The sequence below is a fragment of the Gekko japonicus genome, unplaced genomic scaffold (genome assembly GCF_001447785.1).
Source record: "Gekko japonicus isolate JY-2015 unplaced genomic scaffold, Gekko_japonicus_V1.1 scaffold103, whole genome shotgun sequence".
NCBI lineage: Eukaryota > Metazoa > Chordata > Lepidosauria > Squamata > Gekkonidae > Gekko > Gekko japonicus.
In genome coordinates, this window is record NW_015160210.1 from 970323 (window position 1) to 997755 (window position 27433).

General features: G+C 48.1%; 1 protein-coding gene across 1 annotated transcript; it reads right to left on the reverse strand.

Moving 5' to 3' along the window:
• On the reverse strand, positions 1 to 27433 carry PRPSAP2 (phosphoribosyl pyrophosphate synthetase-associated protein 2). Its single transcript, XM_015409315.1, has 12 exons — positions 27397 to 27433; positions 22871 to 22993; positions 20423 to 20574; positions 19071 to 19123; positions 15819 to 15885; positions 10758 to 10930; positions 9648 to 9763; positions 9157 to 9212; positions 6231 to 6379; positions 4331 to 4401; positions 2689 to 2835; positions 1 to 1126 (listed from the first exon to the last, which is right to left on the reverse strand). Exons 3-12 carry the CDS (start codon positions 20539 to 20541, stop codon positions 968 to 970), a joined length of 1110 nt encoding a protein of 369 aa, XP_015264801.1. The 5' UTR covers positions 20542 to 20574; positions 22871 to 22993; positions 27397 to 27433; the 3' UTR covers positions 1 to 967.

A 27433-nucleotide genomic window follows, 5' to 3' on the forward strand; every position in this document is an offset into this window, starting at 1 on the left:
AAAACAACCCCAAGATTTTATTTTGTCACAAACAATAAATACCGGTGCATATTTCATATGCTTTTACTATAAAAGTACTTCTACCCCCCAAAACAATAAAAATAAAAGATCACTGAGCTGCAGACGATGGCGCAAATGTTTTTTGGCTTGGCGGACGCGAGAAGTTTGACGCGGCGGCTACTTTTGTCATTTGTTCCGAAACTGACCCTTTCGAAAGCACTTGTTGAAGCAAGCGGTTTTGGAAATGGGGAATGTCGAATCGAGGAGCCGCGCTCCTTTCGGAAGGGAGGGTGTGGGGACGTGTTGCATTTTTCGGGCGCGATCCACCAAGTCCTTCTACACGAGCCTCAGGAAAGTAGATGGGAGCGGCTCGAGAGCCAGCCGGTGGGGAAGGGTTTTGCGGAAGGCCCCCTTCGCTTGCGGTCTTCATTCCGCAAGGTGAAGTTTTTGGCTTCCGAGTGGGAAAAGATCCAGGCACACAGATCCTCTGAGGCGCCTCTACGGGCCAGCTAGGAGAAGGATCCCACAATGAGCAGTCAACCTGCTCTTCTGATAGTGGGACCGTTCTCCTATGGAACGCAGGCGCCACAAAACGCTCTTGCGCGGACCACCGTTCCTTTCAAAGACACCCATCCAGGGAAAGCGCCGGATCGTGCCTTTAAAGCAGTGCAGCTAACTTAACAGACTAATCCCCCCCCCCTGGTTTTTCTGCGGTGTTTTTATTTTGGGTCATGTCTTGTTTGTTTTTCTCAAAAACAGCAAAGGGGGGGGGGGGAATAGCTTTCAAAGTCTCATTAGTAAACTTAAAAGGGAGCGACTCAATAGGGTGGGGTGGGGTGGGGTGTGTTTTCCCGTTGAAATACAAAGGATTAAGCCACAAAGATTCACAGTTCAAAAATATCCTGTCCGTGTCCAGTTTTGGCCCCTGAATTTTTTCCTCCTTCTCCCTCTTCCAAAGCCTCCGAGGTTAGTCGTCCAGGCCTATATTCCGGAACAGGTACGACATGGACTCCCCGTTGTGGATCCGGCGGATGGCCTCCGAGAGGATCATACTGATGTCCACGGTCTTAATTTTGGGGCACTGGAGCTTTTGGATCTCGTGCGGGATGGTGTTGGTGACCACCACCTGCGAAGAGAGAGGGAGGGGGAGAGCGAGAGAGAGAGCGAGAGAGACAGAGAGAAAAGAGGTATCAGAAACTAGGAAGAAAGGATGGTTTCTCAGTCTCCTGTTTTTCCAGCTTCCCGGTGTGGGACCAACACTTTAAATGTGGGAAATCAAGCCCTTTATCATTATCGATCGTTTTGGCTTTGCGTCGGGAGCTGGCTGGGGAAGCCGTGTTCCCTCTAAGCAGTGCGCAGGAGTGGCTGTTCATCAACCAGGAGGCCCTGCCCACTGGCAATCTGCCCATTGCCCAATGTAAGATCATAACATCAAAACGACAGCACCATGCAAAATTACGTTACCAATACATTATTAATTATATATAAGTCAGGCTTCAAATATTTATACAATCAAATATATATTTAACTTCTCACAAAGTCAAAATGAGTACTTCCATGTACGTGGAACTTCAACTATACAAAAAAATAATAAGGAATGAATCTCATGCAATATTGCCACCGTGATGAGCTACAAATGACAAAAGTGGCCCTCAAGACCAAGGCCGAGCACAACACCATCTCATTGGTGACGATGCAAGCAGTTTTAGAAGACGTTCCCTTTCATAGAACACTTAGGTAAAGGTTTCCCTTGCTCGAAAGCCAGTCAAATTCGACACTAGGGCTGCGGTGCTAAGAACATAAGAGATGCCAATGTTGGCCCATCCAGTCCAACTCTCTGTGTCACACAGTGGCCAGAAATACCAGTGCCATTAGAGGTCCACCAGTGGGGGCCAGGACATTTGAAGCCATCCCACTGTTGACCCCCCCCATACACCAAGAAGACAGAGCATCACTTGCCCCAGAGCAATGTTCCCTCTAAGCTATGGAGCCTTGTGAACAAAAATTCTACTTTGTGAGCTACTGGCATTAAAATTGTGAGCGAGCAATTTGGCTGCTGCATAAATTAGTTGGCTCTGGAGCCATCCTTCCTGAGCCAAGAAAAAATGTGTGAGCCGGAGGCTAAAAAACTGTGAGCTAGCTCACACTAACTCAGCTTAGAGGGAACACTACCCCAGAGCCCCTATCTATACCTTCTGGCTAATAGCCACTGATGGACCTCTGCTCCATATGCTTATCTAATTCCCTTTTGAAGCCGTCCATGCTTGTAGCCGCCACCACTTCCTGTGGCAGTGAATTCCATGTGTGAATCACTCTTTGGGTGAAGAAGGACTTCCTTTTATCCGTTCTAACCCGACCGCTATGCAGTTTCATGGAGTGCCCACGAGTTCCTGTATTGTGTTCCTGTATCCACTCATAATTTCTTGCTTTCAAACTGCTAGGCTGGCAGGAGCTGGGAGCTCACTCCGTCGCGCGCACTCGGGTCTTGAACTGCTGAACTACCGACCTTCCGGCCTGCAGTTCAGCGTCTTAACCTCTGAGCCACCGCAGCTCCCTCACAGAACACTTACTTGGAAGCAAACCCCCTCCAGCTCAAAGGGACTCGCTTCCGATATGGCAGCCTCCCTTTACAGGCTCGACAGGCCATTTGTTCTGCCCCGCCCTTGTCTCCAACGGGGCCGGGCTTACCTCATCGATGGCAGACTCCTCTATCAACCGGGGGGCGTCCGAGGAAAGGAGGCCGTGGGTGGCCATGACGAAAATCTTGTACGCCCCTCGCTCTTTGAGCGTCTCGGCGGCGGCCAGGAAGCTATCCACGTCGTCGATCATGTCGTCCTGGCCCAAAATGGAAACGGGAGAGGGACGATCAGATGATCCCGGGCAACGAGCCGGCAGGCCAGCTGGGGGGCCACGCAACCGGGAGTTCAATGACACTCGGCACATGCTCAGAGACACCGCTACGCCCCTGTGTATTGCGGGACTGAGCGCTGGCACTGAGGGAAAGGTCTGGGGGGGGGGCAAGGACGGAGGCTATTCTTTGCTACACTTCACCCGGCTCCAATCATGCTCCTCGATCAACTTTTGCTATGCAAAATGGAGGGCGGAGGGGAGGGAAATTGTTGGAGGACTGAACGAGAAGAGCCCCAAATGTTGCTTTTAAGGATGCCACACATGGACCAGTCTGACAATCGCTTCTACCAGAACAAGGTGATGTGAGCCATCCTAAGAGAGTCTACTCCAGGGGTGGCCAAACTGTGGCTCGGGAGTCCCATGTGGCTCTTTCACACACATATTGTGCACGGTGCTCCCTCTAAGCTGTGGCGTCTTGTGAGCAAAAATCCTACTTTGTGAGCTACCAGCATTAGTGGGTGAGCCAATTAGCTACCACACAAATTAGTTTGCTCCGGACCCACCCTTCCTGAGCTAAGACAAAAAAATGTGTGAGCCGGAGGCTAAACGACTGTGAGCTGGCTCACACTAACTCAGCTTAGAGGGAACACTGTGCGGCTCCCGGCAGGGCAGCTGGGGAAGCGAAGGGGAGGCATGCTTCCCCCCCTCTCCTCTCCCTCCCATCTATTTGCTTTCTGTTTCTCTGTTTCCACCTCTTTCATTCTTTCTTTCCACCTCTCTCTTTTTCCTCTTTCTCTCAGACAAATAAATAGCATCAGCAGACAAATAAATATAATCAGACAGATAAATATTGTTATCAATATCTGTTTTTACCCCCTTTATCTTTGGCAGTCTCGTTGAATAGGAATAAAAAGCAAACTTGCACATTTTAAAAAGAAAAACGTGTAATCTTTGCTCGTGTCCTGCGGCTCTCAAACACCTGACGATTGTTCTACGTGGCTCGTAAGATGAGCAAGTTTGGCCACCCCTGGTCTATTCGGAACCCTCTTCGGCACTCTCCAAAAAAATATTTTACTATTTACTTAAGAGAGAGAAAAAATGATGCCACCACTCCAGGAGCCTGCCTGAGGCGGCTTACCAAATTAAAAATAACAACAAAAAACGTTCAGATTATATTAATAAAAATCTAATGGCAGGCCATGGCAAACCACCTCTGCTCATCCTTTGCTCTGACTTGGATGGACCAAGCTAGCCCGATCTCATCGTCAGATCTCCAAAGCTAAGCAGGGTCGGTCCAATTAGTCCTTGGATGGGAAACCACCCAGGAAGCCCAGGGTGGCTACGCAGAGGCAGGCGGTGGCAGAACCGCCTTTTTGTCTCTTGCCTCAAAAACCCTATGGGTCAACGTAAGTCCGGTCCGACTCGACAGCGGCTCCCACTGCCGCCAAAGAAAGCAAACCCAGTGAAAGCCGCTACGTACCACAATGATGGCTATTCTTCCTCCCACGTCCCCGACGACGGTGATGGGCGGTTTCTCTTTTGGAATCAGCACTGGTCGAGACAGGGAGGGGAAAGCAAAGAGCACATCACGGATCCTAAAATCTTGCCGGAAACGCTCTGTTTATCTATGAAGTGTTAGCTCCCCCCCACCCAACTCGTCCTCATTCTGTCCAGATAGAGAGACAAATTCTTTTTTAAAAAACCCCTCAAATGATTTGCACTTATAAAGCTGAATGAGAAAGAACACCCAAAGCAGCCCTGCAGCCAAAGCAAGTACTTGGGGGCAGAGCCCTGCCACCCACAAGCCCCGCCCCACCACCCGCCAGACACCCCCCAGTGCGCCTAGCCCCACAGCGGTGGCGAGGCTGGAGAAAGAAAGGGAAGCCACCCTGCAGCTTCTGGTCAGTTGCACTCCCTGCTGGTCAGCTGTTTGGTTTAACAGCTGTTCCTTCGGGAGTGAAACTGACCAGAAGTGGCCGGGCAGCTTTATACATAAGAACATAAGAGACGCCAATGTTGGATCAGGCCAATGGCCCATCCAGTCCAACACTCTTTTGTCACACAGTGGCCAAAAATACCATGCGCCCTCAGGAGGTCCAGCAGTGGGGCCAGGACACTAGAAGCAGTCTTCCCTCTAAGCTGTGTTAGTGTGAGCTAGCGCAGTTTTTTAGCCTCCGGCTCACACATTTTTGTCTTAGCTCAGGAAGGAGGGCTCCAGAGCAAACTAATCTATGCAATGGCCAAATTGCTCGCTCACAAATTTAATGCCAGTAGCTCACAAAGTAGAATTTTTGCTCACAAGACTCCAGAGCTTAGAGGGAGCATTGACTAGAAGCCCTCCCACTGTTGCCTTCCCCCAAGCCCTCCCTCTGTTGCCCCCCCCAAGCACCAAGAGTACAGAGCATTACTTTGCTTGTAGCCGCTGCCACCTCCTGTGGCAGTGAATCCCATGTGTTAATCACTCGTTGGGTGAAGAAGGACTTCCTTTTATCCGTTCTAACCCGACTGCTCAGCAATTTCATTGAGTGCCCACGAGTTCTTGTATTGTGAGAAAGGGAGAAAAGGACTTCTTTCTCCACCTGCTCTGTTCCACGCATAATCTTATAAACCTCGATCATGTCACCCCTCAGTTGTTGTTTCTCCAGGCTAAAGAGCCCCAAGTGCTTTAACCTTTCTTCAGTCTGGTGTAGTGGTTAAGTGCGTGGACTCTAATCTGGGAGAACCGGACTCTAATCTGGGAGAACCGGGTTTGATTCCCTACTCCTCCACATGCACCTGGTGGATGACCTTGGGCAAGCCATAGTTCTGATAAGAGCTGTTCTTGAAAAAGAGCAGTTGCTGTCAGAGCTCTCTCAGCCCCACCTACCTCACAGGGTGTCTGCTGTGGGGAGGGGAAGGGAAAGGAGTTTGTAAGCTGCTCTGAGACACCTTTGGGTAGTGAAGGTCGGGGTATAAATCCAATCGCTTCTTCTTCTTCATAGGGAAAGTGTTCCAACCCTTTTATCCTTCTAGTTGCCCTTTTTTGCTCTTTTTCCAATGCTATAACATCCCTTCTGAGGTGTGGTGACCAGAACTGTCCACAGTACTCCAAATGAGGTGGCACCATCGATTTATACAGGGGCATGATGATACTGGCTGATTTGTTTTCAATCCCCTTCCTAATAATCCTGAGCACAGCGTTGCTGAAACTTTTTTGTCAACAAGCTCGGAGTTAGACTCGTAAATAGACTGAAGACAGAAGTGAGTGGAAGCTACCCGGAGGAAAACCCACACGCCTGAACTGTGGGGTAGGCCTGCCAAACTTGAGGCCAATCGCTGGTCTCCTTTTAAGATGTACGCACTGACAGACAAGCGTACACCTTTAACGCCAGGTCACTTACTCGGGATCTCTAAGCTGGGGTGAATGGCAGCGACGTTTTTGGCCGTTGGGGGTGAATGACGTCCATCCACCAGGTCCGACTCGGCATCTTGCGCCTCCCCGTGTATGACGGCGATCCCCAGCCGCAAACGCTCCGCAAACGACTGCGCCCTGCAGGCAAGGGGCATTAAAAAAAAATAATAATAATAAAAGCACATTTCAAAAGGAAAACAAAAGATGGCTGGAAAACTATGAGAGGCAAGATTTTTATCTTACTGTACATGTACTAACAGCAGCAAGGATGTTATAAGCGAAATACTGGAGAAGAACAGAAGTACCTTCAAAAGAAGAAGTTATAGCCAAAATATTGGAAACTGCCGAGATGGACAAATTGACTACGATATTAAGAGGAAATTATTACTTCCTCTTAATCTCATAGTCAATTTGTCCATCTCGGCATCTTCTTTATTATTTTGTCCATCTTCTTCATTATTTTAAAAACACATGGTCAAGATTTTACGAATCTCTCCCTTATATATAATTGAGTAAGACGCAGGAGTCACGCAGCGGAGAGAAAATGTGCACCAACAGTGTTTGGAGCCTTGAACTGTTCGTCAGAAGCTTCCCCAGCTTCCACTGGCTGTGTCGCCTAAGTCCCACCTCAGAACACAAAGGCTGCACCCGCTCCCCTCAGACGTCAGACTACTGCTGACAACCACCTGGTGGGTGAGTGGAACCGGGGAGCACTTGAAGAGCGGCAGTGGCGGCGATAAGCCACTCGCCACCACCCGACTCCCCCCCCCCGCCCAACTAGCTAGGGCTGGAGGGAATCAGTGGAAGGCCAGCGTTAATTTTCGCTGCTCCCCCCCCCACCTTCGCCAGCTTTCCGGGGGCAGCAGGAGAGGGGCGGGGGCGGCGGTGCTGAGCCAACCACTGACGCCCCTTTTTCCCCACTACCCCCCCTTCTTCACTCTCTCTTCCTTTTTCCCTATCTCCCTTCCTTCTTTCCCTCTCTCACTTTCTCCCTTCATCCCCATCGCTCTCACTTCTTCCCCCCCTCCTCCTTCCCCCCTCCCTCCCTGTCTGGCTTACTGACTGTCTGTCTATGTCTTCCCCCCTCACCCTTCCTTAATCCATCTACCTATCTATCTACCACCCGCCCACCCTACCTTTCTAGGGCCCGTTGTCTTCGTCCACAACGAACTTTGCTCCCTAGTGGATAGAATAAAAACTAAAATTCCCGGACCTCTACCCACTAACTAAAACAAAAAGAACTAAGGAACTAAGAGTCAGAGATGTAATTACTACTGAAATATAATTGTATGGGTGGAAAAAACAAACAAAAAATTCTTAAGACTATAATAAGGTATCAAAGACAAAGGGTAAAATGAAACTGTTAGAATCTCCCTCTTATGTGCATCTATTTATGTTTGTTTTTTGTTTGTCTTATAAAACTGAATAAAAATATTGGGGGGGGGGAGATGGCCGGTTTTGGCCTTCTGGCTATTGTTTTCGCTACCGCAAAAGCAGGTAAAAATATATTTTATTAGTTAAAATGTAAAAAAAAAAAATCCCCTATGCATTTCCACCAACGAGCTCTGTCAGGGGGGTTCTGTTCATCCTGCAGTCATTCTTCAAAAGGGGTGCAAGTACAAAAGGAGTTCAAGATCAATAGCAAATAGTCACTGGAAGAAACTTGACTTCCCCTGACAATTTGCTACTGATCTTGCACTCCTTCTGAAAAATTACTGCAAAACAAAAGATTCCCGATGAAGCCTGTTGGCGAATTGCATAGGGAATTTTTTGGGAATTTTAACTGTGTAATAAAATATATTTCTACATGATTTTACACCATCGGCCTCGGCCTTATTTTTAATCTCCTGTGACTGGGTGTGGCCCTTCTTGTTTTTGCTACTGCAATGTATTCTCTGCTTCAGTTGTTGGCTTCTCTGATAGTCCTTCTCTGGCAAGTTTTAATCAACAATCACACAACTATTTTAGCCTCTTGCTACTGGCTACTGGCAAGTCTCTGGCTACTGGCAAGTCTCAGATCTGCTGGGGTTTGGTACTGGCCAAAACGGTCCGCAAAGGTCCAAGATATCGTCCTACGGTTTTCAAACGGCTTTTGTATGGGCTTTTTTTAAAGAAAAAGTGGACTAAGAATGATATTACTGGAAAGGAGACGGTTGGTTTACCCTGTCATTAAAAAAGCACTTGAATTCAGATTTTCAAAGACCAAAGCAAAAAATACATAATAAAAACAAGTTTGTAAAAATCATTAAAAACAAAACAAATCGTCAAAGCAATAAAAACCAAGCTTAAAAACACAAACATAAAAACAGTAATAAAACACTAGGCAGGAAGGAGGAATCACTGAGGGAAGAGCACACAAAAGTCTCCACCTGCTGGTGGGAGACGGCAACGGAAGGGGACAGTCTCTCTCCAGGGAGCGAGTTGCAGAGCTTTGGTGCCATGACGGAGAAGGCCCTGATTTCAGAAGGCGGGCCTCTGAAGACGACTGCAAGGGTCAGGTCGGTTTGTAAGGGGGTTAGGCAGTCCCTTCAGATATGCAGGCCCCAAGCCATGTAGGTCTTTAAAAGTCAAGACCAGCACCTCAAAGTGTGTCTGGAACCAAACTGGGAGACAATGTAGATGGAACAAGGTATGGGCCATATGATAAACTCCTTGTAATGCTTACAACAGATCTGTGAAGCACATCGGTATTATCACTCCCATACTGCAGATGGAGGCAGGGGCCGAGGCAAAGAGACTGCCTCACCTAAAGCCACTTGGAGAGATCATAGCGCGGGAGCAATCCAACCCAGGGAATGCCCCAGTTGGCATCTCCATATCCCAGACATCGCGCTGCAGCGGCTCTCAAGCGAAGGGGGAAAAAATAAGCGTGTTCTTCTACAACCGCAGTAGTTCTGAAAACAAACATTACCGACCTCTTTGCCGAGGCGGGAGATTTGGCCACGATCACAGCGTTCCTGTAGTCTGGAATCTGTAATGCCGAAAGAGAATAAACGCCATTTTTACATCTCACATCTTTGGTGGGAAATGTAAGATACGCAGCACCGTGTGGGAGCAAAACAAACTCCTGGCACAATCAGGCAGCGCGCTTTCTCAGCTGCAGCACCGGGCATATGGAGAGACAAAGGGACCAATCCTTTCGGCGGGACTCAAACCTCCCCCAGCCAGGAGAGTGGCAACCGGTGATCCCTCTAAGCTGAGTTAGTGTGAGCTAGCTCAGTTTTTTAGCCTCCAGCTCACAGAGTTGTATGTTCTTTCTGGAAGGATGGCTCCAGAGCAAACTAATTTATGCAGCAGCCAAATCGCGCGCTCACAAGTCTAATGCCACTCGCTCACAAAGTAGAATTTTTGCTCACAAGACTCCAGAGCTTAGAGGGAACATTGGTGGCGACAGGATATGGCTCACCTCCTCTTGGATGTACTGCAGTAGAAATGGTGATGCCCTCAGGTTGTCGACGGGAACGTTGAAGAAACCTTGGATTTCCTTTTGATGCAGGTCCATGGTGATTAGGTGAGTCAGACCTTCGGGAAAGCAGAGAGAGAGAATCGCTATTTCACAATAAGAGCATCGGAAGAGTCCCGCTGGATCAGACCAACAGTCCGTCTCGTCCAGCATCCCGTCTAACGCAACGGCCAAGCAGGTCCTCCAGAGGTCCAGCTACATGCCACGGAGGGGGAGGCTTTCTCCCAAGGACAACATCAGAAGAGCCCTGGGAGGGCGGGACACAAATCCAACACAATAATAATAAAAAAAGTCATATAGGGCTTTAAACGGTGGCCAGTTCCGGCATACAGAGATGCCTGAAGCGGTGTACATCCCATAAGGACACCACCCACCAGTGCTCCAAGCTGTGGGGTTTTGTGAGCAGAAATTCTGCTTTGGGAGCTACTGGCGTTAAAGTTGTGAGCGAGCAATTTGGCTCCTGCATCAATTAGTTTGCTCTGGAGCAATGTTCCCTCTAAGCTGCGGCGTCTCGTGAGCAAAAATTCTACTTTGTGAGCTCCTGGCATTAAAGTCGTGAGCGAGCGATTTGGCTACGGCATCAATTAGTTTGCTCTGGAGCCACATCCTTCCTGAGCCGGGGCAAAAATGCGTGAGCCAGAGGCTAAAGAACTGTGAGCTAGCTTATTCTAACTCAGCTTAGAGGGAACACTGCTCTGGAGCCTTCCCTTCCTGAGCTGAGACAGAAAGGTGTGAGCCGGAGGCAAAAAACTGTGAGCTGGCTCACACTGACTCAGCTTGGAGGGAACGCTGCCCCCCACCAGTGTTCCCTCTAAGCTGAGTTAGGGTGAGCTGGCTCACAGTTTTTCAGCCTCCGGCTCACAGCTTTTTGCCTTAGCTCAGGAAGGATGGCTCCAGAACAAACTAATTTCTGCAGCAGCCAAATCGCTGGCTCACCACATTAATGCCGGTCGCTCACAAAGTAGGATTTTTGCTCACAGGACTCCGCAGCTTAGAGGGAACCTTGCCCCCCACCCACCCCACCCCCGTGCCACGCCGGCTCTGCATTCTCACCCGCTTTGCACAGCATGGAGGCCAGCAGCTTCGAAACGATGGAGCCCCTCTTCCGCATCTTGCACTGCTTGCTGTACGGGAAGTAGGGGACCACTCCGATGATACCTTTGGCACAGGAGGTCTTGCAGGCGTACACCATGATCAGGAGTTCCATGACGGTCGTGTTCACGTCCCTGCAACGAGAAGGCTCTGGGTCTCGGGCCAGACACTTTGTTTTTAGAAAAAGAAGTCCTCCTTCTGACGGGAGTTATACAGTGTGAAGGCCCTCCGTTCACTGGAGAAGGGAAGGGGAAGTTGCACATCTTTAACGGGCAGAAATTCCCAAGCACGCCACTGCGCTGAGTGCGGTATTTTTTTTCCAAAAGCGGCCATGTACATGCTTCTCTTCGCTTTGAGGATAAACTGTACCACTGTGTACAGTTCATACTATTGGCTGCCGTAAAGCGGGTAGATCTTGTCGTTCTACGTAATTCTTGCTCCGTTTAATGTGTCGTGTTTAAGACACGCTGGGCTGCACCTCCGGCTGGTTCCCGTATTTCTACAAGTCCGGTTCTGCCGCATTGTCTACGGGACGTCCCGCTCTGTTGATTGTCGCGATTTATTCTGTCTGATCTGCCTTGAGCCCCAGTAAGAAAGATTAATAAATAAATAAGGGCAGAATGATCCTTCACATTTTAGATTTTTTGGGGGGGGGGGAGCGTCAGAGGCCCCCTCACGGCTGCGCCGAATTTCCGGAGAGGAAACGAAAGCGATCCCTTGTGAAAGCGGACAGCGACACGGAGACCTTCCCCGCACCCCCCCCACCCACGCCTGGCTCACATCTGGAGGGGGGGAGTGCTGCTCTCAGCAAGAACCTTAAAAGGTAAGTCAAACTGAGTAGAGGGTCAACGATAAAAACTTAATGTATAAATAATATGTAAAAATACATGGGAGTTATTTGTAAAGGATTGAAAAACCTACAGGGGCCCTGTCATGATCTGGGCTGTGCCACCAGAGGCCTACTAGGCCCAGGGAGCCTAGCTAGCAGTAGGTGAGGCTGGGCCTACTGCTCCCAGAAGCCCCTGCGAGGTTTTGGAGCCAAAATTGACCAATAGGAAAAGAGGAGGGCTTGGAATAAAAGATCGGGAGCAGCAGGAAGAGCTGTTCTTCTTCCCAGAGGGCAGAGCCAGAAGGAAGGCTGCTGCAGGGAAGAGACCCTCATCCTGAGGGAAGGGTGAGTAGTCTAAGGCCACTGCAGATAGTGAGCTAGGGACAGTGTATATTTAGATGCGTTAGGGCATTTGATGTATTTTCTTTTCACCCACTTACTGTTATTATTCTGCACCTTGTTTGTTTGACCTCTTATAAAATAAACTATTTTCATTGTTCACTCTGCCTGGTCCTCACGCCTGTCATTCGGCCAAAAAGGAGGTCTGAAGGTCTTGGGAGGGTGCTCTGGGCCTTCTCAAGGGAACCTAAATCCAGAGTGGTGGCAGTGTCAGGTGACACCCCACCTGAGCCGTGACGGGCCCGATCACACCTCATGTAAAAATTCCAAAGTCATATACGCACAAGGGCCAATGGACTTGACCTGAGGTGTTTCGGCCTGTTAGGGCCTTCTTCAGAGGTCAGACACTGTGAGGAACAAATTGGCTTATACCACAATACATTAAAAAGAACATATTGACTTACTTCCAGAGTGGAATTACTACTCTGGAAATAAGTCAATATTGTTTTTTAAGTATAATAGAGGCATTGTTTATTTACCCATTTTATTATATGTATTTGTTTTTTTAACAGCAATTCCTTTCTGGTCCATTTTGCATCTATGCTGTATAACTGTATTGTATTGGGCCCCTATATGTATTGTATTGTTGGCCCTCTATTCAGTTTGACTTTCCACTGCTAAAGAGGACAGTATAAGGCCGTCTATGAGCCACTGTGGGTGACCAATGCTCCCTCTAAGCGGTGGAGTCTTGTGAGCAAAAATTCTACTTTCTGAGCTACTGGCATTAAAGTTGTGAGCGAGCCATTTGGCTACTGTATAAATTAGTTCAGGGGTGTCAAACATGCAGACCAGGGGCCGGATCAGGCCCCCCCGGAGGGCTTCCATTAGGCCCGCAGTGGAACTGGCCATCTCCTGCTTCCAGTTCTACTGCTGCTGCACCATAGCTTTTTTGGCCAGATTCTCTTAATCACTCAGCCATTGCATGTTTCCCCCTGGGCCCTAGGCTCAGAACTCTGAGCATGAGATTTCTGTGGTGAATGTCGATAAATCAAAAGTAGGTATGCAGCTCACAGAACTGATGTTTTAAGCTTGTTTTTATTTTAAGTAAAAAAAATCTTCATGTTTGTGTCCTTTATAAAGTTTGTATCTCCGCTCACTGGCATTGCATTTTAAGACACATGTGGCCCGGGCCAACAAGGTCTCATCTATGTCACATCCGGCCCTCATAACAAATGAGTTCGACACCCCTGAATTCGTTTGCTCTGGAGCCGTCGTTCCTGAGCTGAGACAAAAATGTGTGCGCCGAAGGCTAAAAAACTGTGAGCTAGCTCACACTCACTCAGAACACTGGTGGTGACCGGAGGGGCAGGGGCCCCAGACTTCTTCCCCAAAAGCAGAAATGTGCTGGGGGGAGCAAAAACAAACAAACACACCTGTCAAACTTTGGCTGGCATCATAAACATTAAGACATAGCGCAGGTGTGTTTTTTTTTTAATGCAACAGCTTATGAATGAATTCGTACAACCTAGTTACATGTGCCGAAAATAAATGCTGTTCTCTTCGGCTTGGGCAGGGGTTCACCCAACACAGATTCTTCGGGTGTCGATGTGGTTGATCCGGTATCACCCTGGCCCTGACCTGGCTGGCCCCGGCAAGCCCGATCTCGTCAGGTCTCTAAAGCCAAGCAGGGTCGGCCCTGGTTAGTACTTGGGTGGGAGACCACCCAGGAAGTCCAGGGTTGCTACGCAGAGGCAGGCAGTGGCAAAACCACCTCTGCTCCTCTCTTGGTTTGAGAACTCTACGGGGTGGCCGTAAGTCAGCTCTGACTTGCAAGCAAAAAAAAAGATAAACAAATCTGGTATCACTCTATGATCTGGAGTACAGAAGATGGGGGGGGGGGGAATTAACTGGGCGAGCAGTGTGTGGAAAACTCAGTTCCAAAATTCCACCTGTCACTAAGCAGATCCATGTTTGTGGCATCGGGAGTGAGCTCTCTGTGACTACCCAAGCTGTGAGCCTGGATGTTAGGAAACCGACAGCGGCGATGCAGGGAAACGTGATTATCATGACATCACCTGTGCCCTTGGGGACGGGAGCGTTTCCCAACCTACGGCACGTATCTGTCTACAACGAGAAAAATGGTCTCCGCTCCCCTTCGTCGTCTCTTTTCCCAAACTGAAAAGTCCCAGACGCTTCAGCCTTTCCCCCAACCCCCGGATCATCTTGGTCGCCCCTCTCTTGTACTTTCCCCCAGCTCTGCAATGTCCTTTTTGAGAAGCGGTGGCCAGAACTGTACACAGTATTCCAGATGAAGCCGCACCAGAGATCGATGATATTACAAAAGCCGCTTCTCTCTGCCAAAAATAGTACACGCGGCGGGGGGGGGGGGGGGGACGTTTTTAAAGCAAACTGACATGTCTTCTGCATGGCTGTGATGGGGGGAAAACAATGCCAACAAACAAAGAACCACTGTGACAAAATTAACAATGACCCATTTAATAATTCTGTGAGCATCAATTTGTGAAGCTATTAATCTGACAATATAGTTAGAGAATTCTGACATAAGCAAAGCAAAGCCCAACATAATCATATCCTCGATAAGCACACCGGTTTTTGCTCTCATTTCACCGATCTTCCTCATGAGTAGTCTTATAGAGTTGGAAGGTGTCAACCTCTAGGTTCAGCTTAGTTTCTTTTTTTAAACAGTATAGCTTCTTATTTTCTTCTTTGTCAAATTATCCTGTAAAAAGCATTGTTAGAAGGGGTGGAAAAAGACATGAAGCTGAATGGAATAGTTTTGTTTTCAGTTCCATTGCAAGTACTTGTGATAAAATTAACAATGACACATTTAATAATTCTGTGAGCATCAATTTGTGAAGCTATTCATCTGACAATCTAGTTAGAGAATTATGACATAAGCAAAGCAAAGTCCAACATAATCATATCCTCGATGACCACACCGGTTTTTGCCCTCATTTCACCAATCTTCCTACTTGAATAGGAGCAAGCCAATTACTAAATTTCTAATCGTAGCAGCCAGTCCAAAATGTTTATGCCCTATTCTAAGATTTTATACCCTATTCAAGTACTTGCAATGGAACTGAAAGTAAGTCTAAAATTATTCTATTTAAAAATGATAACAAAACTATTCCATTCAGCTTCATGTCTTTTTCCACTCCTTCTAACAATGCTTTTTACAGGATAATTTGACAAAGAAGAAAATAAGAAGCTATACTGTTTTAAAAAGAAACTAAAGTGAACCCAGAGGTTGACACCTTCCAACTCTATAAGACTACTCATGAGGAAGATTGGTGAAATGAGTGCAAAAACCGGTGTGGTCATCGAGGATATGATTATGTTGGACTTTGCTTTGCTTATGTCAGAATTCTCTAACTATATTGTCAGATTAATAGCTTCACAAATTGATGCTCACAGAATTATTAAATGTGTCATTGTTAATTTTATCACAGTGGTTTTTTGTTGGTATGAATCTCCACATTGTGACCCCTTCTCTGGGGGGAAAACAATGCCTTTGTCTATACAGGGTTGAGTACAGAGGAAAACTCTGCCTAGACAATTAAAGGCACGGGAGGCATTGGAATAGAACACCACCACCACCACCTCCAAACACTTGAAAGTCAATGCAGTGCCTAAAGCAGTCAGCAGTGCGACAAAAGGTGTCGGCGCAACCAAAGGCGATACCCAGCAAACGGCAAAAGGATCAAAACGAAAACACAAATTAGAAGGCCACAGGTATGGCGCCACTCTGCCCCGCTACCCGCGTTATAACATCTTGCGCCGGACTGCACTGCAGGACCGGTTCTCCTCCCGAGCAGAGGTCTCCCATCACTCACTTTGACACCGTCTGGATGATGAAGACATCTTTCCCTCTCACGGACTCTTGGATCTGAACCCTCGTTTCTGCCGAGAGAGAACACAGGCCTTCAGTGTGCGTGGCTGCGTGGGTCGGCGGTCAGCGAGCCCGCCCAACCCCGTCTCATCGATCAACTCGAGCCCGCTTCCTTCCCCGGGACCAGTGCGCCCTCTAAGCCGTGGAGTCTTGTGAGCAAAAATTGTACTTTGTGAGCTGCTGGCATTAAAGTTGAGAGCAAGCGATTTGGCTGCTGCATAACTTAGTTTGCTCTGGAGCCCTCCTTCCGGAGCGGAGATGAAAATGTGTGAGCCGGAGGCTAAAAGACTGTGAGCTGGCTCTCACTAACTCGGCTTAGAGGGAACACTGCCCGGGACTCTCCCTCCCCTCGCCTTATTTGGGATTATTTTCAGGACCCCAGCCCCTCTTTTCCCCTTGGAACGGTCAGAACTCTCCCCCAGCCCACCCAACCTCTAGTCCCTGCCTGAAAGAGTGATCGACACTGAGAGGCAGGTTCTGGAGAGCCAGTTTGGTGTCGTGGTTAAGTGTGCAGACTCTAATCTGGGAGAACCAGGTTTGATTCCCCACTCCTCCACTTGCACCTGCTGATGTGACCTTGGGTCAGTCACAAGCTCTGGCACAGCTGTCCTTGAAAAGGAGCAGTTTCTGTCAAGAGTTCTCTCAGCCCCACCCACCTCACAGGGTGTCTGTTGTGGGGAGGGGAAGGGAAAAGAGACTGTAAGCCTCTGTGAGACTCCCTTGGGTAGTGAAGGGCGGGGGTATAAATCCAATCTCTTCTTCTTGCAAAAAGCAGATGCTCACTCCTCAGTTTGGGGCTTTTACATTTTGGGCACAGGGCTGAATAGCTAACTTGTTTAGCGATCCCGGGGCAACGCAGAGCATGCACATTAGCCAGGCGTAATGTGTTGCCATCAGCAGTATTATGGGGGAGATTCCAAAAATTCCCATTCGACAACAGATTGTGCTCTTGCTCGCAGGGGGAGAGAGAAGCTCTGGAACACGTGCTGCTCTCGTGCACTTTTTGGACTTGCGATTGATATTCCTTGAGCCTTGGCTGGGAAAGTATTCAGGGAAACCGGATAAAAGTAAGGTTTACGTTGTTTGTTGACAACCCAGAACCATACGAGAGCCAGTCTGGTGTCGTGGTTAAGTGCACGGACTCTAATCTGGGAGAACCGGGTTTGATTCCCCACTCCTCCACTTCCACCCGGCTGGATGACCTTGGGCAAGCCGTAGTTCTGACAAGAGCTGTCCTTGAAAAAGAGCAGTTTCTGTCAAGAGCTCTCTCAGCCCCACCTGCCTCACAGGGTGTCTGTTGTAGGGAGGGGAAGGGAAAGGAGTTTGTCAGCCGCTCTGAGACACCTTTGGGTAGTGAAGGGTGGGGTACAAATCCAATCTCTTTTTCTTCTTCTTCTTCATGTAATAATTGAAACTGCTGCAAAAATTCTGGTATGACGTTTTAAGAAGACCTTCAGTATTCTTTGCAAACTGAGTTGTATGCTCTGTAGGTTATGCCGATAAAGGTTGATTGATTGATTGATTGATTGATAGTCCCTGCCTGTCTTTCTGAGTCTGGAACGAACATTCTGTTTCGGGGGCGGGGGGAGAGTGCCTCTTGCCCTAGAACCCAGTACGGACATCTTCCCCCCAAAGTCAAGTTCTTGCTGCATGAAATGTCTTTCTGGGCAAGGCTATCCTCATCTTATAGAACTCCTGCTTTGTGGGATAATGTGTGGGCCCTCGCTACTGCTCTCCTTCCCAAGAAGGGATCACAGCTATCCATATAGGAAATACAACATACAAGCAAACCCTGTGATGTGAATGACTGGGACATTTAATAAGGATCGTTTTATATCACAAATACAACTTCGCAGAATTACAAGAAAAAGTCCATCACACTCAATGAGCACCCGGATGCAGGTGAATCCCAGGAGGCTTCGGGAGCCTGCTGTACACGACTCTTACCTTATATGATTTTTGCCTTTTGGAATCTTTATACACTATCAAATTCTAAATAGACAGGGTATCTGTAACTAACTTCCTTGACTGAGTCGCTCTAGCTTTCCCTAGCTTTCCTTGATTTTTCCTGACCCCAGAGATAGAAAGGAAGGCCTGAGCTTTGTCGTGCACACCAGGTATATGCCAGATGCTCGGCAACAGGCTTGACTGACAGTTTCATCAGCTCTTATGGATAGGAAAAGGTACTTAACGTCTGAGACCCGGATTGGTGTAGTGGTTAGGCGCACAGACTCTGATCTGGGAGAACCGAACTTGATTCCACGTTCCTCCACACGCAGCTGCTGGTGGGACCTTGGGTCAGTTACAAGTTCTCTCAAAGCTGTTCTCTCAAGGGTAGTTCTCGAGAGAGCTCCCTCAGCCCCACCGACCTCACGGGGTGTCTGTCGTGGGGAGGGGAAGGGAAAGGAGATTGTAAGCTGCTCTGAGACTCCTTCGGGTAGTGAAGGGCGGGGTATAAATCCAATCTCTTCCTCTTCCTTCTTCTTCTTGATTTAGTCTTGTTTGCTGTTTCTCTGGCCAGCCACCCTCCATCATGGGTCTTGGCAGAGCAACAAAGGAGATCCTTTATAGAACTACAAGCGCACTATTTGTGTATTGGGTTTGTGTTGAAATATTCTGTGTTGAATACTGAAATGCTACAAAGTGTTTTCTGCCTTAAGAGTGTATACTGGAATAAACTGCGTTTTGGTTTAGAACAACTGTCTCTCTCCCTCTCTGTCTTTGATGCAACTGGTATCCCTGCCGGCTTTTCTCCCCCCCCAATGAACACAGTGGGGATGGGGGCAGTGTTCCCTCTAAGCTGAGTTAGTGTGAGCCAGCTCACAGTTTTTTAGGCTCCGGCTCACACATTTTCGTCTCAGCTCGGGAAGGAGGGCTGATGCAGTAAGCAAATCGCTCGCTCACAACTTGAATGCCGGTAGCTCACAAAGTAGAATTTTTGCTCACTCCACAGCTTAGAAGGGAGCATTGGATGTCCAGGAAAATTTTCCTGCACTCCGAAATTTCCCCAACGAAAGGAACTGGGGTGGGGCAGGAAAAACCAGGAAGCGGTCCCCTGACTCACGTAGCACAAGACACATTCGAGGGATGGCAGAGGGAGGGCAGGGGGGGAATGCCCGTGGAGGGATGGCTCGAAGGAGCGGTGTTCGGCACCAGGGAGGGGCCACGGCGGGATATGGCCCCCCTTCGGGCTCACCTCTGTTCGGCTCCTGGTAAACCTGGACTTTGCCCATCTCTACTCCGAGGCGCCTGAAGAGGGAGGGAAAGGCGAGGTGGGCGTCACGGCAAGAAACAAAATGCCAGAGAGAAACAGACTAATGAACACCACCCTGAGAACATGCTCCCGAGCCACAGGGGAACAAAGAGACAGACTCATTCGCTCCGTATTTTGTTGACCGTACTTTTTAGCTATTGTTCCCACAAAACCAAACTGGAAACCAAGCAAAGTTTGAAGCCTTCCCCTCCACCTTTTTGAGCACCTCTGGAACTCTGAAAGCGTCTGGTGGGCGCAGTCACAAAATGGCTGCTGCAGAAGGCGGGGCCAGCCACAAAATGGCCGCCACGACTTTCTTTTAGTCACACGGTGAAGATCCTTGTGCTGTGACAGCGGCTGCCCCCAAAGCTACATTTTTTAAAAAAATCTGCAGTCAGTCCAATCCCCAGTGGCCAATCAGAAGCCTTATTGGGCAAAGTCCTTATCTGGTCCCACCCGCTTTCTAAAAAAACACAGGCACAGGAAAGGTGTCATCAGGCGCCGCGTTGGGGACTCCTGGCCTAAGTCCAGGGGAACCTTTAAGACCCACAAAGTTCAATTCTGCATGCACACGAGAGCTGATACCCAGAATATAGATGGCACATTGTCCCTGACAAGGCAATTTTATTTGCACTCTTAGGTTGTAAACTGGAAGGTTTCCAGTATATACGACTACTTGTGACACAAGGCCAGATATATTTGTGGCCCCAAATAGAAACTTTTCGGTGTGCCGTTCAATTCCATATTGGAACATTCCAACCTTGGGCCTATTTTATTTATTGTTAATTGCCTCACGTGTGTCACAGGCACTCTATCGCTTGTTGTATTTTGCACTAACTGACCTCTGAAGAAGGCTCTTGTGAGCCGAAACACGCCAGGTCATAGACTGTCTTTTTTGTGTGTGCATTTGTAACTTGGAACATTTTATGAGGCTTCATTTGGGCCCCTACTAGGTTTTTATATGTCTTTTGTACACTTACTTTTGTTTTTAACTTTTGGCCATCAATAAGTTTTCTGAACTTCCTTTGGAGGTTTGTGCTTTGCTGGTTTAGATTTCTCCCCTCTTTTTTTGGGGGGGGGGTCTTAAAGATGCCACTGGATTCAAACTTTGTTCTGTTGCTTCAGGCCAACATGGTGACCCCGATGAATCTAAGTAACTCAACACTCATCTCGTTGAAAGCTGTGTTCTGTTCTCAAAGCAGCCAGTGAACCAAGGGTCTTGAGAAGAGCCAGCAATCGGTGTCAAACCCGTACAAAACATCCCACCCCGCCCCCCCAAAAACAGCTCCACTTACTCAGCGATCTTCCTCGATAGCTCCATGCATGATGGGTTCGAATTGGCCGAGAACAGCACCAGCCCGCCCTTGGTCACATTCATGATGGGTCCTGTTCCGTTGGGTGCCACACAAAACATCAAATCCTGCTTTGTCTTCCCACTTTTATGATGCTGCAAGAAGAGGGGGAGCACGTTAGCCACGGGAGAGACAATGAACAGCTTAAGAGGAAAAAGACGAGACACACACAGAGCGCATTTCCGTGTTGCTGCTAAAAGGATTCTGTTAACCTATGATCTGAAGGAGCGTACAGAAGAACATAAGAGAAGCCACGATGGATCAGGCCAGTGGCCCCTCCAGTCCAGCACTCTGTGTCACACAGTGGCCAAAACCCAGGTGCCATCAGGAGGCCCACCAGTGGGGCCAGAAGCCTTCCCACTGTTGCCCCACCCCCCAGCACCAGGAAGACAGAGCATCACTTCCCCAGACATAAGAACATCAATCAATCAATCAATAGACCTTTAATGGCATATCCAACATTAAAATCAGAGACAGTAAATGACACAATCAGCTAAATGAGATAATTATAAAATCATAAAACGGAGTTTCCCACGTTTTTCACTCTTATCACATCAACTAAAAAATTGGCCACTGCCACAGTAATCTCTACTGTTGTATCATTCAATAGAATTTGGCATTTTATTTTATTAGGAAGATGATGTTTACCATGCAACCAATTATTTAACCATTTTTCCCTAGCAGATGCATGCAACGAACAGTCTAACAGTATGTGATCAATTGAATCAAGAGAGATAGAGCCGCAGTCACATCTCCATTCGTGCTTAGGAATATTTTGAAACCTACCATACAGTATTTTTGATGGAAAGGCATTTACTCGTGCAAGGGAGAAAGCTCTTCGATGACTAGGACTATCAAGATTATACAAATACTGGGGAATACATCCCACAACATTCTTAAGATTTAATGTAGCTGAAGAGCAGACAGGGGGATGAAAGGGCTGCAGTTTTTGAAATTCAATATCTAAAAGCCTCTGTTTGATTGTTTTAAAAATATACACTTCAGAGGAAAAAGCTAGCTCCTCCACATAAGAACATAAGAGACGCCATGAATCCGGTTCCCCCTTTCTCCTGGCTGCAGCAAGCCACGGCCAGAGGAAAGTGGGGGGAGTTATCCCAGAAAGATTAAATCGCTGCCAGCCATTTCAACCTAATAGCTGACGGGTAGACTCCACGCTGCTCAGCAGTTACATTCAAATGGCCCTGAACAGTCAAACTGGAAAAAAGTCCAGTAAATGTTCAGGGTCTCCGAACAGGCCCAAGTTCGTGCCAAATTTTGGCTCGTGAGCCAGTCTGTGCCCACCCTAACCGCCACCACTTCCTGCAGCAGTGAATTCTGTGTGTTAACAACTCTTTGGGTGAAGGACTTCCTTTTCTCTGTTCTAAATGTAATGGTGTAATCTCCTTCTTTATGCTGGGGGTTAGGTCAGGTGCCCGCAACCTTTTGTGAGTCTGCAGGGCACCTTCAGAATTTTGATACAGGGCGCTACAGCAAAAATGGCTGCTCCAGGAGGCAGAGCTAACCGCAAAACACAAGGGAATGAGGCTACACATAAATCTAACAGTTACTCTTCACCGTTTCAGACAGAAGCTCAGTTGAACAGGATGCCTTTGCAAAACGAACATTCTGTATGCCTTTGGGTCACCCAGCAGAAAACCTTTGTGCTGAAGCAACTTCTTAAAATTTGGCACGGCCAATCAGATCTCCAATGGCCAGTCAGAGGCACTGTGGGGGGGGGAAGCCTCACCCGGCCACACCCATTTTCTAGAAAAACTTGGCGGGCACCATAGAAAGTGCCGGGGGGGGGGGGGGGTCACCATGGTGCCCGTGGGCCCCATGTTGGGGACACCTGGATTACGGCAACATGGAGGTTGCCAGCTTTTCCAGCCAGTGTTGCAGCTGTGCCTCTGAAGAGCCAACTGACGGGCCGTCAGCAGCAGGCAGTGCTGCACCGCCCAAAGCGTCCCCTTGCGATACCTGCCCACCCAGCCACCGCTTGGGGCATAGGAACGAGTCCGACCGTGGTTTCTTCTGACTCTTCTGTGGATCAGGATAACGAACTGACCACCTCTGTTATTCTTCTTGCTCCGATAACCCAGACTCAATGTTCCCTCTAAGCTGTGGAGTCTTGTGAGCAAAAATTCTACTTTGTGAGCTACTGGCATTAAAGTTGTGAGTGAGAGATTTGGCTCCTGCATAAATTAGTTTGCTCTGGAGCCCCATCCTTCCTGAGCCAGAACAAAAATCTGTGAGCCAGAGGCTAAAAAACTGTGAGCTAGCTCACACTAACTCAGCTTAGAGGGAACACTGCCCAGACTGTGAAAAATTTCCCTGGCAGCTAACTTTTTATTTGCTTTAGAAACACCCCACCCCCCAAAAAAAACCACTTACAAATAATAATGCGGCAGATGAAACCGCTCAGCAGATTTGGCACGGAGCGGTAAAAGCCTCCTGTTCTCAGTTCCCACGCAGTCGTGACGTGGTCACTAGCATTCTTTGACACCAAGCCTTTACCTGCAGAAAGAGCAGAAAGCACATCACCATTAGCAGAGACGCAAGTGCACACAAAGCTAGGTCAGCCTACTGGAATTCAGCGCTCTAGTCCAAACCCCCCCCCCCCAATATAATCATCATCATTTTGCAGCTTTAAAAGTGTGTATTTTGGAGCGACGCAGTAGTTGAGCCGAACAACAGGTCTCTGTCCGGCTTCAGACAATGAGGTGTTAAGAAAAAGCAAGTCAGATTCAAGCAATGTGTCGGCTAAGATCCTCTAGGCCAGGGATGTCAAACATGCGGCCCAGGGGCCGGATCAGGGCCCCCCCCCCCCCCCCCCCCCCTCCCGCGCGCGACGCGCGCTGGCCATCTTCTGCTTCTTCTTCTTCCAGTTCTGCTGCTGCTGCGTCATCGTAGGTTTGCAGCTTACAGATACACACCTGAACAGCATACTCAAGATTGCAACAGCACAGACATTTTGATGCAATAATTCAGAGCAAGAGGTGTCAGTTATCAGACACTGTTAAATAAACAAAATATTGCAAGAGTGCTAATCTTTTAACCATGTTTTTAAGTAAAAAAAAATCTTGGTGTTCGTGTCCTTTATAAAGTTTATATCTCCACTACCTGGCATTACATTTTATGACACATGGCCCGGCCCAACAAGGCCTCATTTATGTCAGATCCGGGCCACTTTGGTGTCGTGGTTAAGTGCGCGGACTCTAATCTGGGAGAACCGGGTTTGATTCCCCACTCCTCCACTTGCACCTGGCTGGATGACCTTGGGCAAGCCCCTAGTTCTGATAAGAGCTGTTCTTGAAAAAGACCAGTTTCTGTCAGAGCTCTCTCAGCCCCGCCTACCTCACCTCTGTTGTGGGGAGAGGAAGGGAAAGGAGTTTGTAAGCCGCTCTGAGACACCTTTGGGTACTGAAGGACAAGGTATAAATCCAATCTATTCTTCTTCTCATAACAAATGAGTTCGACACCCTCTAGGCTCTTTCACTGCATCAGTACCAGCCACATCCCAATGAACCAGGGACCATGACTGAGGTTGTTCCACTTGCTATCAGCATCAGATAACCTTCGTGCAAAGGTGTCACATTCAGGGAGTACAGACAACCTGGCCAAAACAACCAATATTTGCTCACACCACAGCTCCACTCAACAGCTACCCTCCAGCTAAAGACACTTGCGCCCAGAGATAAAAACCAAGAATGGCGTTAACGCTTAAGGGCTCCATCTCCCCAGCCTCTGCAAACAAGCCACGTTTGGACTGTCCAGACTTAGTAGAATTTCATGGCCGGGAGGATTTCGCTCGCAGGGAAGTGAGACCAACAGGGCAGAATTCTCCATTCGTGGAGGTGGAGACCTCGCCCGTTGCCGAGAATCCATTTCAAGGGGAGAAATTCAAACTCCTGTTCGTGGACACGAGACGGCCTAGATACAGGATGAAACACCGTAAGAACATAAGAAAAGCCAGGTCTAGTGCCTCTGAATGTGGAGGTTCCGCTCAGCTACCATGGCTAGCAGCCATTGATAGACTGATCCTCCGTGAATCTATAAAATCCCCTTTGAAAGCTGCTGATTCCTGTGGCCATCACCACGCCCTCTGGCAGCAAATTCCACATTTTAATCGCTCTCTGTGTAAATGTGAATCTGAATCAAATCAAATTGGAAAAGGAAGCAGAGACTCTGCCCTTTTGACCACAGTACAACGAGCAAAAGTCATTCACCGACGCTCTTAATGGCGGTCGCCGGCATTGAAGGGGCGGTGTTAAAATAGCATGCTGGAAAACCTATTGGGAGACAACGACCACCTCTTGAGGGGAAGCAATGCTAAGTCAACTACCTCAAGAAACCCAAAGAGCCCAACCAATCAACAACGTTTGAACACCAGACACCAAATAACACCAAAGGTTGCCCCTGCTTCCATGTGGGCAGAAATACCTACTGGTTTTCTCTGTTCTCTAACCATCATCTCAGTAAGGCATGCAAAAACCTCTGAGAGTGACAGACAACAGTTGCATCCTGGGCAACAGTAATTCCAGGAAATACTGGTTAAAAGTCCTGAGTTGAACCGCAGAAGAAGCCGTGCGCTGAAGAATCAGCTCTCGAGTATTTAGGAACGTCACTCTAAAGGTGCCACAGTTTAACAGCATGAAATAAACCACAAGCTTAAGTTCAGTTTCACTGCGGTTTCTTAAATCATAAGAAGCAGAGACATTTTTAAAAACGGATTCGAACCCGCTGAGAGCAGATGAAGTCCTCCAAGCAGCCCTTTGTTCACCAAGAGATGGAAGCATCAGCTTCACAAGCCAGTGATATTTCCAAGAAGCCACAAGTTTATTCACTCTTTGGGTGGGATGAAATTAAGCTCTGCTTTTGCAGGGACATAAATTTCATTTAACAAAGCAGTGGTATTAATAAAGCGACCATTTAAGCTTTTTTTAAAATAATAATAATAATAATAACATGCTCACATCTGACCCACACGCACATGGTCAGCCCCGCTACTGATTTTTGTTAAGAAAAATTAACTTGTTAACTTTCTCCGGAGTCCGTCTTGAGTGGAGGAAAACACACTTTCCACAGGTAGAAACGATCCGAGAATATACAGATATGCCCTTGGCCGCTTTTCCAAGTTTTGGAAAATGGTTAATTGTTTACAGCAATATATAAATGATAAAAGAATCCTTAACCATGTAAAGTTTTACATCCCTCTCCTGGTTCCACCCTGAAAGTCTTCAAATATTTTCCTGCCCAGCAAGGAAAAAAAACACAAAAGCCACACTCAGGAACATAATCCAGAAACTGTACATATCTATTAACAGACAAAAAAGTTTTTAAAAAAGCAGAGTGCAGGGAAAACTGACATTTTGGGGGCTCAGGTTTCATGTACCTATTCAGGAACTTTGTATACATTCCTGTATACCTGGCCCCACTGCTGGACCTCCTGATGGCACCTGGTATTTTTGGCCACTGTGTGACAGTGTGTTGGACTGGATGGGCCATTGGCCTGATCCAACATTGGCTCCTCTGATGTTCTTAAATGCAAGCCATTTTGGAGTTCAAGAGACCAGCAACTGAAAGGGCCTTCCCACTCGATCTATTCGAGAGAAACTTCTGGGAATGTTGGAGGACACAAACTTGAGGATGGTTAAGGCTTGGCCTGGATTTGGCTTCCAACGGTCAAGGAAGGAATCGCTTGACAATTTGAAGCCTACAGGACAGGCCGTGGTGCTCAAAGAGTCGCAGGTAAGCCTGCTTTCCCTTTCAGCGCTACAGAAAGCCACATGCCCCACTGAGTGCCGTGGCTATGAAGTCACACACCACGTCCGGAGCAGATGACGCAAAGGTCTCCGCTGGGCTGAGTCCCAGGCATTTAATTTAACAGCCCAGAGTGCTCCAATAGGATCTGGACCACAGTGGCTTTGGGAGGCCTGGGGGGCGGGCAGAGCACCCAAAAAGCAAGCCCAAAGAGGATGCAATGCTCCCTGTAAGCAGTGGAGTCTTGTGAGCAGAAATTCTACTTTGTGAGCCACTGGCATCAAAGTGGTGAGCGAGCGATTTGGCTGCTGCATGAATTAAGTTTGCTCTGGAGCCCTCCTTCCTGGGCCGAGACAAAAATCTGTGAGCCAGAGGCTAAAAAACTGTGAGCTGGCTCACACTAACTCAGCTTAGAGGGAACTCAGGGACTCACAGCTACTGCGGCTCACTATGTCGTTGTTATTGTGCCGGAGGATAATGGAGGGAAGCTGAACGCCATCAGCCCAAGTGGCCGATGGTGCACACTCGCTCCGGCACCATTCGACAATGAACACAAAAGTTCTCTCCTGCCTCGTCTAAAGGGGAAAGGTAGCCAGAGAACAATGCAAGTCTACAGCATCTAACCCCCACCTCTCAAAAAAAGCCCTTATGTTTTTCCTGGGGGAAAGGGTGGTCGCCGTCCTCCTCCCAAATCTATTTTTGTTATGGGGAAAGAAGGAAAAGTTCCAACCCCACCAAGCCTTCCCAATGACGAGCAAACCCTCTTTGTTCAGGTGCCGGGGAAGGGGTGTGTGTGTCTTTAAACGGTACCTTTCAAAGGACAAATATTTTGTTTGCAAATAATTATGGAAATATTTAAGAGAATGTGGTTAGCTTGGAGGGGTGGGGAGACGAAGACAAAAGGGGTATAATGGCTTAAAAAAAATTCCAGATCAGGCTTAAATTCCCCACCACATATGGACTAGGAAATGTATGCCTGCTTTTACATGCCTCTTTGTATGAGGAGAGGGAAGGACAGGCGAGGAGATGAAGACATCACCGCCCGTTCAGTTCACTCTCCTCTGTGTTCCAGTTGAAAACAACATTTCCACCCTACATCTTTCCGCGGCAGCATGCGATACAAAACAGGATTTAAACACACACACACGTGAAAGTACCTTATTACAACGCCTTCCTTATGTCCAGTAGAAAAAG